The 15,732-nt window shown below is 36.5% G+C and overlaps 2 protein-coding genes across 7 annotated transcripts in view; both read left to right on the top strand.

Moving 5' to 3' along the window:
* The first annotated feature begins 1,329 nt into the window (after nt 1–1,329).
* Nucleotides 1,330–5,069, top strand: nit1 (nitrilase 1). 4 transcript variants are annotated; one of them, XM_023966349.1, is made up of 6 exons: nt 1,330–1,557; nt 1,851–2,084; nt 3,564–3,667; nt 3,770–3,906; nt 4,115–4,240; nt 4,307–5,069. In XM_023966349.1, exons 1-6 carry the CDS (start codon nt 1,478–1,480, stop codon nt 4,565–4,567), a joined length of 942 nt encoding a protein of 313 aa, XP_023822117.1. In that variant the 5' UTR covers nt 1,330–1,477; the 3' UTR covers nt 4,568–5,069. The 4 variants fall into 4 exon arrangements, with proteins under 4 accessions (XP_023822117.1, XP_023822116.1, XP_023822118.1 ...); XM_023966348.1 differs by having other exon boundaries at nt 1,848–2,084; XM_023966350.1 differs by having other exon boundaries at nt 1,331–1,551; nt 1,848–2,084.
* Nucleotides 5,070–8,547: 3,478 nt separating this feature from the next.
* clcn3 (chloride voltage-gated channel 3) overlaps nt 8,548–15,732 on the top strand; it is a 50,953-nt gene continuing 43,768 nt past the window's right edge. The window contains exon 1 of one of the 3 annotated variants that reach the window (XM_023949077.1): nt 8,548–8,768. The gene's annotated coding sequence lies outside the window, so the exon portion shown is untranslated. The remainder of the gene's footprint in view (nt 8,769–15,732) is intronic. The other 2 variants (XM_023949079.1, XM_023949078.1) reach the window with 2 other exon arrangements.

Raw genomic sequence — 15,732 nt, 5'->3', positions numbered from 1 at the left:
ATTAAATTGGCCAACATAGATCAATGACAATGCATTGCGTTTTGAACATTTTTTGCGAAAACAATGTGTTGAAATGCTTTTTTTTAAACAATCAATATTTTTTTTATTTCAAGTACGCAATGAATTAATAAATAGTTGTTGTAAATTGCTTGTATTTACGACGGAGTATGTATTGATCAGATTTTCACTTCGTGAAATCGGTAACGTTATATTTCCCGTTTTAAAAAAAGAAAAAAAATAGTGAGGATGGTGTCCTAATTGCTTTTAAAACCCACGACACTATATCGTTTTTAGTAGTTGGTGATTAGGTTGGAAATTCGGACACAGCACTAAGATCAAATTGATCCTTTTTTTTAAAATGGGAAACAAGTTAAATTTCTATCTGCCCCCCACAACTGTAAGTAAGTAAGTAAGTAAGTAAGTAAGTAAGTAAGTAAGTAAGTAAGTAAGTAAGTAAGTAAGTAAGTAAGTAAGTAAGTAAATAAGTAAATAAGTAAATAAGTAAATAAGTAAATAAGTAAATAAGTAAGTAAGTAAGTAAGTAAGTGGGTAAGTTAGTAAGTAAGTAAGTAAGTAAGTAAAGGCTTATTTGATCAGCTAACAATTGATTTCTACCACGGGGTTTCACTAGATTGTGCATTGGCCAATTAGAAACTAAAATGCATTATTATTATTATTATTTTGCACATGTTTTACCATAAAATCCAAGTAGAGTACACAAGTGTAACATGTAAACATTTTCCCTCGAACAAATCAAAGGATAAAACAGTTTAACTTCTTTTAACAGAATAATCAGCCTGACATGCTACAATGACATAAAATTTAAAGAAAGAAAGGCATTTCTAATTTTAAAAAGTTTCTGCTAATTAGAAATGATCATTTCAAAAGCTTTGGGTAGTCTAACTGTTTTATTTATTTATTTTTTCATTTTCAGCTAAAATGTTCAACTTTTTCCTGTAGAGACCAAATGTATATCACTTCGCTGCATAACAATTTGACCCTATGTGATTGTTGCCACAGTGTGATAGCAAACAGCTTCTGGTATAATATTAACCAACCTTTTCTGTATGTATTTTTAAAAAAAGTCTTTCATTTAAAAATAAAATGAAATACCAAAAACTTTTTTTAAATATCTCTATATATTGTTGTATTTCAAACACTTGTGATTTTTCTCTTTACTTCTTACAATACTTCATATCGTAAATAGATTATTTTTTAATGAATCGTGTCATTTATTTATTCTAAATCGATTCTTCCTTCGTGTAAGGAAGCAGTGCACAGATATGTCCAGTAGGTGGAAGCAGTGTGCCAAACACTTGTTTCTAGCTACACGTTAACTGCAGAGAAGAAGAGTGTTTTGTCAACCTTCTGCCGCTGAGAATGAGAGCAAATGTTAATGTTACACTAACACGAGCTAAACATAGATAACCAATAACTAAAATGGGTTAAACAGGGAAGTTGACGGTTCCCGGGATCAATGTTCAGTTGGGTTTTGGGATCGTGTGCCAAGCATTTGGCGTCTTTAGCAAGACTGAGACACAAAACCACGCAGCTAAAGTAGGTATGCTTGTTACTGGGACAATGAAACGTGTTATGCTATATCTGTGTTTGCTTTGTTTCACAGTTTATAAATACATATAATAAAAGTAGAAATGACTTCTTTTTTTATAAATATTATTCTGTGTTTATGTTGACATGACCTATTCACAGCAACTGTTGTTTGCAAATACAAACAAACAAAAGTGTAGACGAACATAGTAAGGAAAGGCCTAAGGATGTTTTTTTTATTTTTTCTAATTTGTGCTCCTGTTCTCCACAATATAATCAATGACGTGCAACAATCTGTGCAGGATGTCCACATCACCTCCTCCTCTGGCTGCGATATGTCAGTTGACAGCTACCCCCAACAAAGAGGCCAACTTCTCCATCTGTAAAAAGCTGGTGGAGGAAGCTAAGGAGAAAGGAGCCTCCATGGCCTTCCTGCCTGAGGGATTTGACTACATTGGTTCAAGTCGAGAAGAAACTTTATCGCTCTCAGAAAGTTTGGCAGGAGACACAATAGCTGGATACATCAAAGTGGCAAGGTCAATTTAAACCTTCTATAATCAAATGTAAACATTGTAAAAATGAGGACAAATTGTGTAGTGCAAGCAAGTAAAATTTTGAGTAAGGTTACATTTAGAGTAGTTTTAACTGAAGGTTGTAACTGTTTAAGTTTTCAGCAATACTCATTTATCTTTCAGACTAGTACAACCAAGTAATACATCTCAAGCAGTGCAAAATATTAAAAATGTTGATTTAAGGAGCATTTATTGTACAAGATACCTCCGGGCTAAATACAACAGAAAAGCCTTGCTCCCACAAAAGAAAGTGACTATTCACAAGAATTTTTTTTTAAATATGTACGGCCAGTATTAAACGTTTTTCTTGGTTGCACGGACCCGGAGGAGGGTTAGGGTTAGCATTGATGATAGAGTTAGATTAAACCACCGAATGGTTCCTGAGCGCAGCTTGGTCTGCAGCTCACCGCTCTCCTAGCTGATGGGTCAATTGTGGAGAACAAATTTTACACATCTAGGTGAGTGACAGCTAATGGGACCCTAAATTTAACATTAACTTCAAATATGTGTGACCAACAACAACATTTAGCCTTGGGCACACTTAAAATATGTGCTGGCAATGTGCATCTTTGCCTTACATATTACGTGTGGCCAACGTGAATTTCCATCCATTTATGTGCTTGGTCGCATGTAAATAGGTGCGAATAACATCAGCCTTTTAAAAATACAAACTTAAGTTCACCCAACTACCAGGATAAAAGCACACTTAAAACCACACATGTAAGAATAATTGTAAGCTGCATAGTTACTTAAAATTTCGCATTTCAGATAAGCTTGTTATTTTATACACATTTGATATTTTCAACTGTTCGATTAGTCACAAAAAACGAATTAATGCTAAGCCAGCCTTCTCTTGTGGTAATGTTAAAACTGTATACTCTAGAAGATTGAGACAGTCAGATTATCATCTCTTATTACATAAAGCACCATTTATTATTCCATCACAGGCTCAAGCTCGAACTTTTGGGTCTACTTTAATCATTTTCTTTGTTTTTCCGTTGTCTATTTTCCTTTGCTGCACAAATATGATGTTAAATAACTGTTCCTATCTGACCAATATGTCTAAAAGTAAAAATATAGGCCATACTACCACAAACATTACTAATTTAAACAAAACCAAACCTATGCTCTCAATAGAAATGTGGAAAAAGGTATTTATTAGAAAAAAAGGCAACAAATACAAACAAATGTAAACTAGAAGTGACACACATGTAGTTCTCACATTCCAAAGACGTTTTTTTTTCTACCAGAATTCTCGATTTTAACAGACACACAAATCACAAAACACTTCAGTATTGTCTATATGGTATTTATTGTTTTACCAGAACAAATCATTAAGAAAAATCTAACATTTTGCCTTAGTGACATTTTTCTAAAGAGTAACAAAACTAAATTCAAATTCATCTTTCTTTATTATACCTTTGTAACTTTTCTTTAAACTAGGCAGTTAGATGTGTGGCTGTCTCTGGGAGGATTTCACGAACAAGGGCCCGAGTGGGAACGTGAAAAACGCATTTACAACAGTCACATCATTATCAACAACAAAGGTTATGTATTTAAAAAAAAGTTTTTTTGTCCACTAATTTGTAAGACAAACTGTTTACATTTTGTTCTGGGTACATAGTCATACCAGTGAACTGTAATTGCAGGAGACATCGTTTCAGTGTACAGGAAGTCACATTTGTTTGATGTGAAGCTGCCAGAAAAAGGAATATCCCTCATGGAAAGTGACTTCACGCTCCCTGGACCTTCACTTGTATCCCCAGTGCAGACTCCAATTGGCAAGGTGCATTCAAAGAGATGACTTTGGACAAGACTGAATTTTATTGCAGAAAAACATTACTTTTTACCTTAAACAGTCTGTTTTTGCTCAACTACTAAATGAAGTAAAAGAGAATATTTCAAATATTTTTTATCTATTTACATATGAGGTTTCTTGACCTGGAGTATTTCTTAATGTTTTGCTTTTTCCTGGTCTTGTTTGTGTTGCAAAGGTGGGCTTAGGTATTTGCTATGATCTGAGGTTTTCTGAATTATCACTCGCTCTGCAAAGAAGCGGTGCTGAGATCCTGACGTACCCATCAGCCTTCACTGTGGCAACAGGAGCTGCTCATTGGGAGGTGCGGAAATCAGTAAATGATGACAAAAAAAAAAAAAGACAGTGTTAATATTTGTACCTGTTTCAGGTGTTACTCCGCGCTCGGGCAATCGAGACCCAGTGCTTTGTCTTGGCAGCAGCCCAGGTCGGCCAACACCACGAGAAGCGCGCGTCCTATGGTCACAGCCTGGCAGTGGACCCTTGGGGCGAGGTGCTAGCTGACTGTGGAGGGGAGAGCCCTGCAGTGGTGCTAGTAGAAGTCGACTTGGATAAAGTGAGGAGAACCAGAAAAAATATGCCTGTCCAACAGCACCGCAGAGAGACAGCGTTCTACCACAGTCTGGAATAAATTTCAACATGATAAAATCATTAAATCTCAAAAAAGCAATTTTGCAAATTGAAGCTGTAGAGGTTTTCCCTTTTTCTCCATTATTATGGTCCACAGCAGTCCTGGATTCTAAGGACTGTATTGTTTTTGCAATTCTTCCTTTTTTACTGCCCCTTTGAGTGAAAATTCTACCTCCGCGGCAAACTCACCAAAATTTGCACACACCTGATACTCGGTGAAAAGGAATTTTGGGAGTAGTAAATAATCCCCCACCCCCACCCCACTCCCATGACATCACAGCAGGAGAAACCGTCCAAGAAATGAATGAGGCAAAAAAAAAAATGAAACGAAAAAACACACAACGGGGGTATCCGAAGGTAGTTTTGAAAATATTATGGGGAAATTCATGGAATTTCATACACATGCCACCAGATAAAGCCTACAGCTACCACCAACGTTTCGTATACCTTTGTTCCGGGAAGAGGCCGCCATTTTGAATAAATAAACACCTACAAATTTAAAATCTTCCTAGAGATTTCGATCTGTTGCCTCCTCTTTCCTCAAGATCATTGTTAAGAAACTACTTGGTAAAAAATGTTGAGCTTGTAAATTTGTAAAATTTGACCGGCGTTCGTGTGATGAACTTGCAAAAGTGGCGTTCCCCTGTCGCTCGCAAATTTTTTTACTGAAATACTGTGAAAATTTAATAAATGAATCCTTAGCTTAAAGTGAATGAAACTATATAACATACGATATGAACATAATAGGAATGAAGGCGTGGTTACCAAAAACCTCAGTTGCTAAGGAACTACAAATACTTTTGCAGATTCTTTAAAAAATTACATCTCGTTTGTCACCCCCAGGTGACAAAACAAAAGGTTGCTATAGAGATAAACAGAAAAGCTGCTATTTTGAAAAAAGTTGTTTTTTCATGAATTTGTGACGCGCAGCTCTGACAAAGGTGGAAGAGGCAGAGGGAAAGAGAGTGAAGGGCCAAAGCAGCTGCTCAGCCAGTGAGGGTAGATGAAAAGGGGCAATGGGGGTTGGCGAGGGTGGGTAGTGCCTGCAGGCCTACAAAGCCGTTCGCAGCTTTAAATTTGAATTGATTTTTTGCTGAAATACAAGTTGCATAGATGTACTTTGTTGGCAACATGCAGAAGAATGAAGCACTATGAGACCTAGGATGGTACTTGGTATGGAGTTTTGTTTGGTTTAATATTTGATTTGCATAATAACAAAATAATGCAATAACAAAAAACTGAAAAATTCAGAACCATTTTTTTTTTCATTGGCTATGAAGCAAGTAACAATGAAAAAAGCCTTTGTTGTCTTACACTGTTATGTAATGAAACAAACAAAAAAAAAATCCTATTTAAATTTAGCCCAATACATGTTTGACACTCTTAGTGTAAACATACTGGTATGTTGTAGGTATGCAAAGTTTTACTTTTCCAACTATTTCGTTCAATTGGATAACACGGTTCAGTTTTAAAATAATAACAATGGCATCCCTAATGGTTGCACTCTTGAAACTGGCTCAAGACTCCAGCATGAATAATGTGAATTTTATGTTATTACACTGTAGGGATGGTGCTCACAACCTTGATTATTCTACTTTTTTTAATCATTGCCAATTGAGTTGTTATTTATTTATTTTTAATCAAAAGCCAATAATGTGGAAAAAAGGATGCTACAAACTGTTTTCTAAAAATACCCAATAGCAGAAATTTGGATTTTCAGTACACTCTGCCAATCAATTTCGTTTAACTTCATTGTTGTTAACTGGAGGGAGGGGCATGGTTTGCTCAAAAAAATATCAAGGGAGTAAATTCCAACAACGCGGGTTATCTATAGAGTGGTGAAGCAGGAGCACTTACAAAAAAGTAGAATATGGACATATAAATAAGGACTGATCAATCTTCAGGGAATAATTATTATGCAAAATGTGCTAAATGGGTACAAGTAAGCACAGAATTGAAAAAAAAAATTATATATATATATATATATATATATATATATATATATATATATATATATATATACACAGTGAGGTCAATAAGTATTTGATCACCCTGTGATTTAGCAAGGTTTCCCACTTAGAAAACATGGAGGGGTCTAAAATTTTCATCATAGGTGCATTTCCACAGTGAGAGACAGAATCTGAATCACGTTGTATGATTTTTTAAACAACATATTAGTATATTACTGTGACAAATAAGTATTTGATCACTTGATTATCAGATAGATTTCCGACCAGCAAAGATCTGCTGTTCTGCTTTTAAATAGTCCAACTCCACTCTGCTCGTGATTCTAAATTAGTGGCACCTGTTTGAGGTCGTTAGCTTGCATAAAGGCACCTGTGCATCCCACAATCAGTCAGAAGTCTAACTACCAACATGTGCAAAACCAAAGAGCTGTCAAAAGACACAAGAGACAAAATTGTAGACCTTCACAAAGCTGGAAGTGGCTACTGGGCAATTGCCAAGCAGCTTGGTGAGAAAAGAACAACTGTTGGAGCAATTTTCAGTAAATGGAAGAGGCTAATGACTGTCAATGTCCCTCGGACTGGGGCCCCTCGCAAGATCTCACCTCGTGGGGTATCTGTGATGCTAAGGAAGCTGAAGAATCAGCCCAGGACTACACGGGAGGAGCTGTTCAATGAGCTGAAGAGAGCTGGGACCACTGTTTCCAAGGCTACTATAAGTAAGACATTAAAACGTCATGCTTTAAAATCATGTATTGCACGGAAGGTTCTCCTGCTGAAGTCAGCCCATGTCAAGGCCCGTCTGAAGTTTGCCAATGACCATCTTGATGATCCAGAGGAGTCATGGGAGAAAGTCTTGTGGTCAGATGAGACCAAAATAGAACTTTTTGGTCTCAACTTCGGCGTGTTGGAGGAAGAAGGAGGAGCATCATCCCAGGAACACCATACCTACAGTGAAGCACAGGGGTGGAAGCATCATGCTCTGGGGGTGTTTTTCTGCACAGGGGTCAGGACAACTGCACTGTATTAAGGAGAGGATGAACGGGGCTCTGTATTGTGAGATATTGGTCAAAAACCTCCTTACCCCTTCTGTTGAAGATGGGTCGTGGCTGGGTCTTTCAGCATGACAATGACCTGAAGCCCACAGCCAAGAAAACCAAGGAGTAAGAAGCAAATCAAGGTTCTGGAGTGGCCTTGCCAGTCTTCAGACATAAATCCAATAGAGAATCTTTGGAGGGAGCTGAAACTCCGTGTTGCTCAGAAACAGCCCCGAACCCTGACAGATCTAGAGAAGATCTGTATGGAGGAGTGGGCCAAAATCCCTGCTGCAGTGTGTAGAAACCTAGTGAAGAACTACAGGAACCATTTACCTTTGTAATTGTTAACAAAGGCTTTTGTACCAAATGTTAAAGTTGTTTAACTCAAGCGATCAAATACTTATTTGTCACAGTAATATACAAATAAATCATTTAAAAAAATACAACTTGATTTCTGAATGTTTCTTTAGATTCTGTCTCTCACTGTGGAAATGAACTTATGATGAAAATTTTAGACCCCTCCATGTTTTCTAAGTGGGAGAACTTGCTAAATCACAGGGTGATCAAATACTTATTGACCTCACTATATATACATATATACATCAATATTTACACACACCACCCCATGCTCCACACCGTGCAGGTATAATGTGTATCATGTGGTTTGATTCTAAAATTAAAGAGATTAAAGTCTCATATATAGAGATCAAAGTCAGAATTCTGAGAATAAAGTCGGAATTAAGGCAATAAAGTCAAAATTCTTTGAAGAAAAAACATCCCTGAATTTCTCTTTTTGTTTTAAGTGATAATGTGTTACTTGGACTCTGGAAATGAGTTCCCGCTGGTGGGAAATGTCAGTCTCCTCCTAATTGATTTGATTTGCCCTCTTCCGTTCTTGCCCCCGCCCCTTGATTGCAGCGATCAAATGAATAATTGATCAGCTCATGTCCTCGCAGCCTCTGATGCTCTCTGAGCCTGTGGGTGGGAACTGTGCCGCTGCAGCCCCTGCTGGGACGATGGGACGGCAACAGGAAGTCAACGTCACTGACACGGGGATGGGACTGGAGCAAGAAAACAGCATCATGAGGAGAAAAATGTCAAATCCTGTCTTATAAGCAGGGGAAGGCGGAGAAAAATTCCACATTTTCACCTGTGGAAAAAGGATGTGTTGTGTACGAACTGGGATTGAGGCACCGGGAAGGTACGTCCAGGCAGCTCCGTTATTCTGCGGCAGTTGAGTGTAATGGATCACCGGCTGTTTTAGATCAGGCTTGACATCACCAGAGGCCATCAACCTGTCATCTTCCCTCCAAATGTTGGGACTTCGGCTCGAATTCGCGTTCGTGTCACTGCTGAACAGGTGTTATTCGCTGAGTTTGCTAGCTAGCTGTGAGCTAGCTCGCCGTTAACTAAAAGCAGGTGCTGAAAAGTGAGTGGAAATTCACCAGCCTGCTGTGTGCATGCCTGGTTATAATTAGATAAATGGTCGGGTCTACCGTTTGTTTTCCTTTTTTCTGCGCTATTTTTTCCTCGTTTTCCCCCAAACACTCCGGGCAAACCCCGTTAACCACGGTCTGCGCACGCGGCTAACCGCCGAGCTTGTTGTGGGGCTGTCTTTGGTACCAGGCGGGGTTGACAGAGTTCCCTTGCTTCAATTACACAACAACACTTTAGTGTTATTCTTCCTGTCACCTTTTAGAAACCACTTTAAATAAATACTTTGTTCCTCCTAATATGACAGCTCAGATAGTGGGACTCAGAAGTTTTAAACTTTGGCGTCACGATGTAATCGAATGTTGTCATTTAGTTAAATCAACTAACGTTACTCATATTTTACTTTTCAGAAATGTCTGGAATTATTTCCTTAACCCACTTTGGAACATAGTAGTTTAGACTTTACTGTGTTTGACGATGTTGCTCCAGAACACAGAGATAATTTATCTGATCACATTCTGCTGTAACCGCATAACTGCAGTTTATATTTGAGATTAAGAACAAAATCGTCCACTTTGACCTTTAGCAATGAAAGGGTTTGATAAACATGACGGAATCTAGTTTTACAAAAGCAGCTTATTGCACTGTATTTATTTTTAAGTGAACATGTTATGACTTTTTAAAAAATGTTTTTTAAAATTTTATTTTTGGGTTTCTTTTATGTTTAATGTTATGTTTAATGTTTTCTTTATATAGAATGACTTGGCAAGTACAACATTAACAATAATAATATACTGCTGGTGCTGCGGTAGGGCGGTTGACCCATGATTGTAAGACTGCAGGTTCGATTCCCGCCTTGCATGCCCATGAGTCGAAGTGTCCTTGGGCAAGACACTGAACCCCACCTTGCCTCTGGTGGGAGGTTGGCGCCAGTGTTCGGCAGCGGAGCGGAGTGTGTGAATGTGTGTGTTCATGGGTGAATGGGACTGTGACTGTAAAGCGCTTTGGGCCTTCGAAAGAGGGTAGAAAGCGCTATATAAGTATACGCCATTTACCATTTAATACTAGAATATCAGCCTGTGAAATAGACGTATAGCAAAAGACGGCATAAACCACAACAAAGGGTTACCTTAAATGTTTACTCGCATGCATAGACAAAGAAACCATTGTTTTCAAATAAGCCCAAATGCACCCTACCTAAATAGTTATTAAGGACCAACTCCGATAGAAATTGTGTTTTTAACATGTTCTTAGGGCATTTTTCTGATGATGGAGGAGATATGTCAAGGAAATTCAGTTGCATTTCTGAGTATTTTTTTTTATTTAAATCCTTGTGAATGAGGGGGAGACAGAAAAGTGCTGTTAGAAAAAACTTGTCTGTGTGATGTAAGACCTACAAGCCCCCTGCTCTGCTCCATTCTGAAGCATCCACCTACAGACGACTAGATCTATGTAATTCTGTTTTCCTCGTCCAAGCTGGCATCTGGTTCAAAACTGTACGGCTGGATAGCTCCAATATTGCTTGCCGTTTTTGTTTAATCGGTAATGTTAGCTTGGGGTTGTGAGGAGCTGTAAGGTAGCGTGTAAACAAAGGGATGATGGGAAATGGAGGAAGGTTTACTCCGCGCCAGCAGTTTCACCAAAAATTCTGAGGTGAATTTTCAATGAACCACAACTCGTCTGCAGAAATATATCCTAGAAAATGACACAGGTTTTTTTTTTTTTTTTCGTCTGAAAATGCATAATCATAATTAAAAGACCACCGGGAACGCTTTGAAAATAGATCATACAATGATTGGAGTTGGACTACAATTACTGTTCATATAGGTCTGGCCAGTACTACCAGAAAGATAAATTATAGTTTTTTGGTGTGTTTCCAAACACACAATATACAACCAACATTACAAGATTTGGTGAGCTGACTGTACCGTCACAGCAGACTAGCCTTGTGTAGCCGTTTGACTTTTTTCATTCAGTGGTCACAGCCGGGTCAGGCCAAAGGCACAGCAGAGCTCCCTATTTGATTTGCCATCTATAATGTGTTAATCTGCAACATGTGGTGTATTGTGTTTGCCTTTGCTTTCTACCCTTCAAGCTTGTTTTATGATAAAAATTCTGGAACAAACTCATGACCTCACACATTTTTTTTTAAAGATTAGATGGATTTATATATTTTAAAATGACATTTTTTTTAATTAAATTTTTTTGAATTGTGAAGAAAAATAAAACCTTAATTCAATTGGACAATCATGGAGAAAAATTGTAGCTTATATTTTGCAGCCTTAGTTTATCTTCGTGGAACAGTATAGCTGCATTTACGTCATATGGTTTTGCTTAATTACTCAACATACCGTAGTTTGAGTTCAGTTTCTATCACCTTGGAAGGTGGTGCAAAACTCCTTATCCTTTTTGCAGCTATAACTCCATGTCATATTTAGTTGTCTCATTAAAAGAACGGACAGGTAGAGCTCCTGGGTCTGGTTTTTACAGTTTTCATTGAAATAGTGAAGCAATGGTTACAATGAACACAGATCATGCTGCTCAATCTCTTTCAAGTTGTTAAAGAGCCACCCCCATGAAAATGGTGTTTTTGATGTTTTGAACATGTTCTTGTGGCATTTTTCTGATGATGGAGGACATAGATAAATAAAATTAAGCTCAAAATTACATTTCTAGGTATTTCTTTATTCAAATTGTTGTGATGAAAATGAAAAAAAGGCAGTTTGAAAAAAAAAACGTATTTGTGATGTATAAAAAATATCAGGCAGACCGCAAGCCGACCCCATAAGCCAACAGTTTGGGCTTATGTGAATGTGATATGTATTCATGTGAAGTTCCAATTAGACATGTCTGGAAGGTTTATCTTGGAATTAACCATTTGTTCTACAAGGGTTCTACAAATCCTTCCTACCCGTGGAATTTTCCTACCACACACTAACTGTCTGCAATTATGTCAATTATGTCAAAATTATGTCATTGTTTTCCGTTGTGGTGGACCGCCTATAAATCTGTGCTACCTTCTCAATCTTGTGGTTACTGTACTGTTTTTTTGCCATTTTTTTCTTTTTTTTTTTTTTTACTTTAGGTTACATTTAATTATATGCTTTATATAACTAATGCAATGCTACACTGGTCAACTTGGCTCTAAACTTTTTGGCAAATTCCCAGTCTAACTTGTGGGACTTGTAAACTGTTTTCATAACCCAGCAAATCCGTGTCTACAGTGCCTCTTTGTGTGGTGAACGTTTCAAAATCCACAACATCTTTTGAACCAAACGCTGTGAACACGGCTCAGAATTTAGATTAAATATTGGCTGAGGTGTTCAGTTCCAGCATAAATTCATATTCTGTCTGAAACTGATAATTTGTAAAAAAAATAATCATAAACAGCGGTGTAACAATTAATTTTTACAACGATTTGATATTTATGGTTGCCGATTTGATTCACTTTCCATTTTTATTTTATTTTAAATGATCTAATTCAACCCAATTCACTGACATAAGATTGATCCAGAACATCTTTAGCCTAAAAAACAACCAGTGTGACCTAAAGATAAATACCAGGATGCTGAACAGTGGAAGTGAAGTTTTTTAGATTCTTTGGATTTCTTCAAGATAATCAAGTGTAAATTAAACATGTGTACAAACTAGACAAGGGTCATTTGGAGACTAATTTAAGGAATTTTGACTCTTACTTAAATTAAACTTTTGAAGTGAAATGGAAATGTTTGTTGTTTTTGCTATTTGTTCATTTATCGCAAGTTATATTGTCATCGCAATATTGATCACTAATACCGCATATCGCGTGTTTTCCTCATATCGTGCATCCCTAGTGAAAACAAACAAGTAAACAAGATTTAACGGCCAATCCATTAACATTTTAGTTTCCTAAAGTTCCGCCTACTCTTGTTTTTCCACATCAAAATAATACAAACGGAACATTATAGAATATTCTACTACAGTGTAGTAACTACACTGCATGGTTACATGTCTTTGCAAAATTCAAGTGTTTCCAACCATTGGACTATAATGATTGAGGATTTTTTTTTGTGGCGGTCATCACATGTGTTGTCTGCTGTGATGCACTTGGTGGATTTTAGGTTATAGTAAAATAAAACTACCATGTCTCATATGGTATTTTCTAATTTCGATTTCATTATCAATTTTTTTTAATGATATAGTTCGGTTTGATTCTGCCTCAGACAGATCAATCTGGTTCCATCCTAGGAATAAAAATTCATTTATCGATTAATCGATCAATTGTTACACCCCTAATAATAATTGATGATACTTCAACAACAGTGCAAAAAAATGGGAGATGTACTTTTTTCATGCTTCATTTACTAAGGTTCACCTGACTTTTTACTGAATCTTTTCTAATAGTCTAATCTTATTTACGAAAAGCTAAGACTTACCTGTGCATAGTCTCCTTGTGTTTGGTGTTTTGCAAATAAAAAATAAATGCCTATAAAAGATCTATCTAACTGTTTGCTTCTGATGAATAAGCGAGTAGCAATGGACACCCATGTGGAAGAGATGTGTCCTCCACAGACGAGTAAAATGCTGAGTCACATCACAGCAACTGTTGTCTGGGCAACCCTTTCATGGTGACCAGCTGGAAAAAAAAATGTTCTCCATAGCAAGTTGTGTAACATCAGCAGTTGTTTGTTCTTTCACTGCAGATTGTGTTTCTGTTATTGATTGTAGCACAATCACAACCCTCCAGAAAATTGCATCCTGAAAATGTTGAAATCTGAGTCACTTGGTATTCACTCCTCTATCAAAACACTCTCACTGGCATAGTTATAGTGTGGTGCCATTTAACAATTTTTTTTGATGTATATAGAAGATTGTTTTACAATGTTGTGCAATAGATTTTTTTTCAAATAAATCTGTAATACTTTTTAGATGTTTGTATTAAAGATTTGCTACTTCTTCCTTTACTATTTTAAGATTTCTAAAAAAAAGTTAAGTATATTTAGGCAGAACTATTGTTACTAAAAATGTGTCTGTTGGGTGTCACTGCATCTGATTACAATGATCACATTTAGTCAAGATAAAGTGTAGCTAATAACATTAGTCTGTAACCAGATTTGACTATTTTTTTGTTTTTGCTATATAACATATCACCACATTTTAGTGAGAAAGAAACTTTTATACTACTGGTTAAATAAAAAAAATTCAGAGTGACAGAATACAGAAAATAATTTTTTTAATTGGAATCATCAAATGGTTTTAATCTCTGTGTAAACTTGATTATAACTATGCTAACCATCTTTTGCAATTTAATAAACTAAGGAATGACCAACAATTGGGTCCTTTAACATCTTCGGATGTAGTAAAATTGACTGTGCAAGATTGCTTAAAGACCCACTCCAATGAAAATGTTGTTTTTATCTGGTTTTTGGAGCATTTTTCTCTTAATAGAGGAATTGTTTAAAATAATTTAAGCTTAAATCTGCATTTCTGAGTATTTTCTTATTCAAATTGCCTTAGATCAGGAGAAGATGAAAACTGGATGTTTCAAAAAGATTGGACTTGTAAATGTGATGCAGCTACTGCAATGGGTGGTCTCACTTTTCCTCCACTACAATTCTAAATCTACCACTTGCAGACATATATATCAGTTTTTATTTTTTTATCTGGCTCCTAACTGTGCGGTTGGATAGCTCCGATTGTTCGCGATTTGCTATGCTAATGTTAGCTTGTGAGAAGCGTGTCGCTAGCGGGAGAGAGTGTAAATAAACAATAGGATGCTGAAAAGTTAGCTTGGCTAACTTTAGCGCCAACAGTCCCCCCACAACCCAAAAGCAAATTCCAAATAAGCTCCTGCTGAAATAAGTCTTAAAGACGACACAGACTTCATGTTTTTAGCTAAAAAATGCACAACCATAATAAAAAGACTACTGGGAACAATTTGACAATAGAAAAAACTTTACAGACCAAATGCCAAGACCAAAATATCATGCGTGACAATTGTAGATGGATGTAAGACATAAGACAGAGCTTTGATATTACAAAAATTATTTTAAGCCATAGAAAACAAGTTATAACATTGGAGATTGTCATGAATATTTTAAAACTAATTCTGTTTTCTGGGCAAATATTCTTTTAATCTTTTTTCATTTTTTGCTTTCATTTTAACACACAATGTCACATTAACATAAAAACAAGAATAAGCTTTTGTATTAAAGGTTGCTTAAAATAAAAAAATAAATATTAAAACATATATAAGACTAATCTGATTTTATCGAACCTTTTGCACTTTTGGCCTTAACATGGTTAGTTAATGATTGCATCTTCTCAGGAAACACTTTCATGTAACTGCATATGAAAACTGAGCTTTAATGCTGTGTGTCACAGGTGCTGCATGAACTCTGTATACGTTTTTTTTCCATTTGAGTTGGTTATTTTAAAGTTGTCCTTTAAAACCAAAAGTACACTAGCTCTGTTCTCTAAACCAGTGTTTTTCAACCTTTTCTGAGCCACGGCACACTTTAACCTTAAAAAAAACACACACCACAGCACACCAGCATCCAAAAAAAAAAAAAAGAGAAACTCAGTCTGTATTGATCTACAGTCCCTCCACAATCTCTCATGCATTTTTGAGATAATTGTGTCAGAAAAAGCTGGAAACTGCAGCTGTTTTTTTTCTAAAAAAATGCAATAAAAGTTAAGTTAGAAGATTTAAAAACAGATTGATGTGTGTTCGTTGTTTCAAGACGTTTAAC

Source organism: Oryzias latipes, chromosome 18, assembly GCF_002234675.1.
Source record: "Oryzias latipes chromosome 18, ASM223467v1".
Classification (NCBI taxonomy): domain Eukaryota; kingdom Metazoa; phylum Chordata; class Actinopteri; order Beloniformes; family Adrianichthyidae; genus Oryzias; species Oryzias latipes.
Note: the sequence above shows the minus strand (reverse complement) of the source record. Positions and strands in the feature narration are given on the sequence as shown.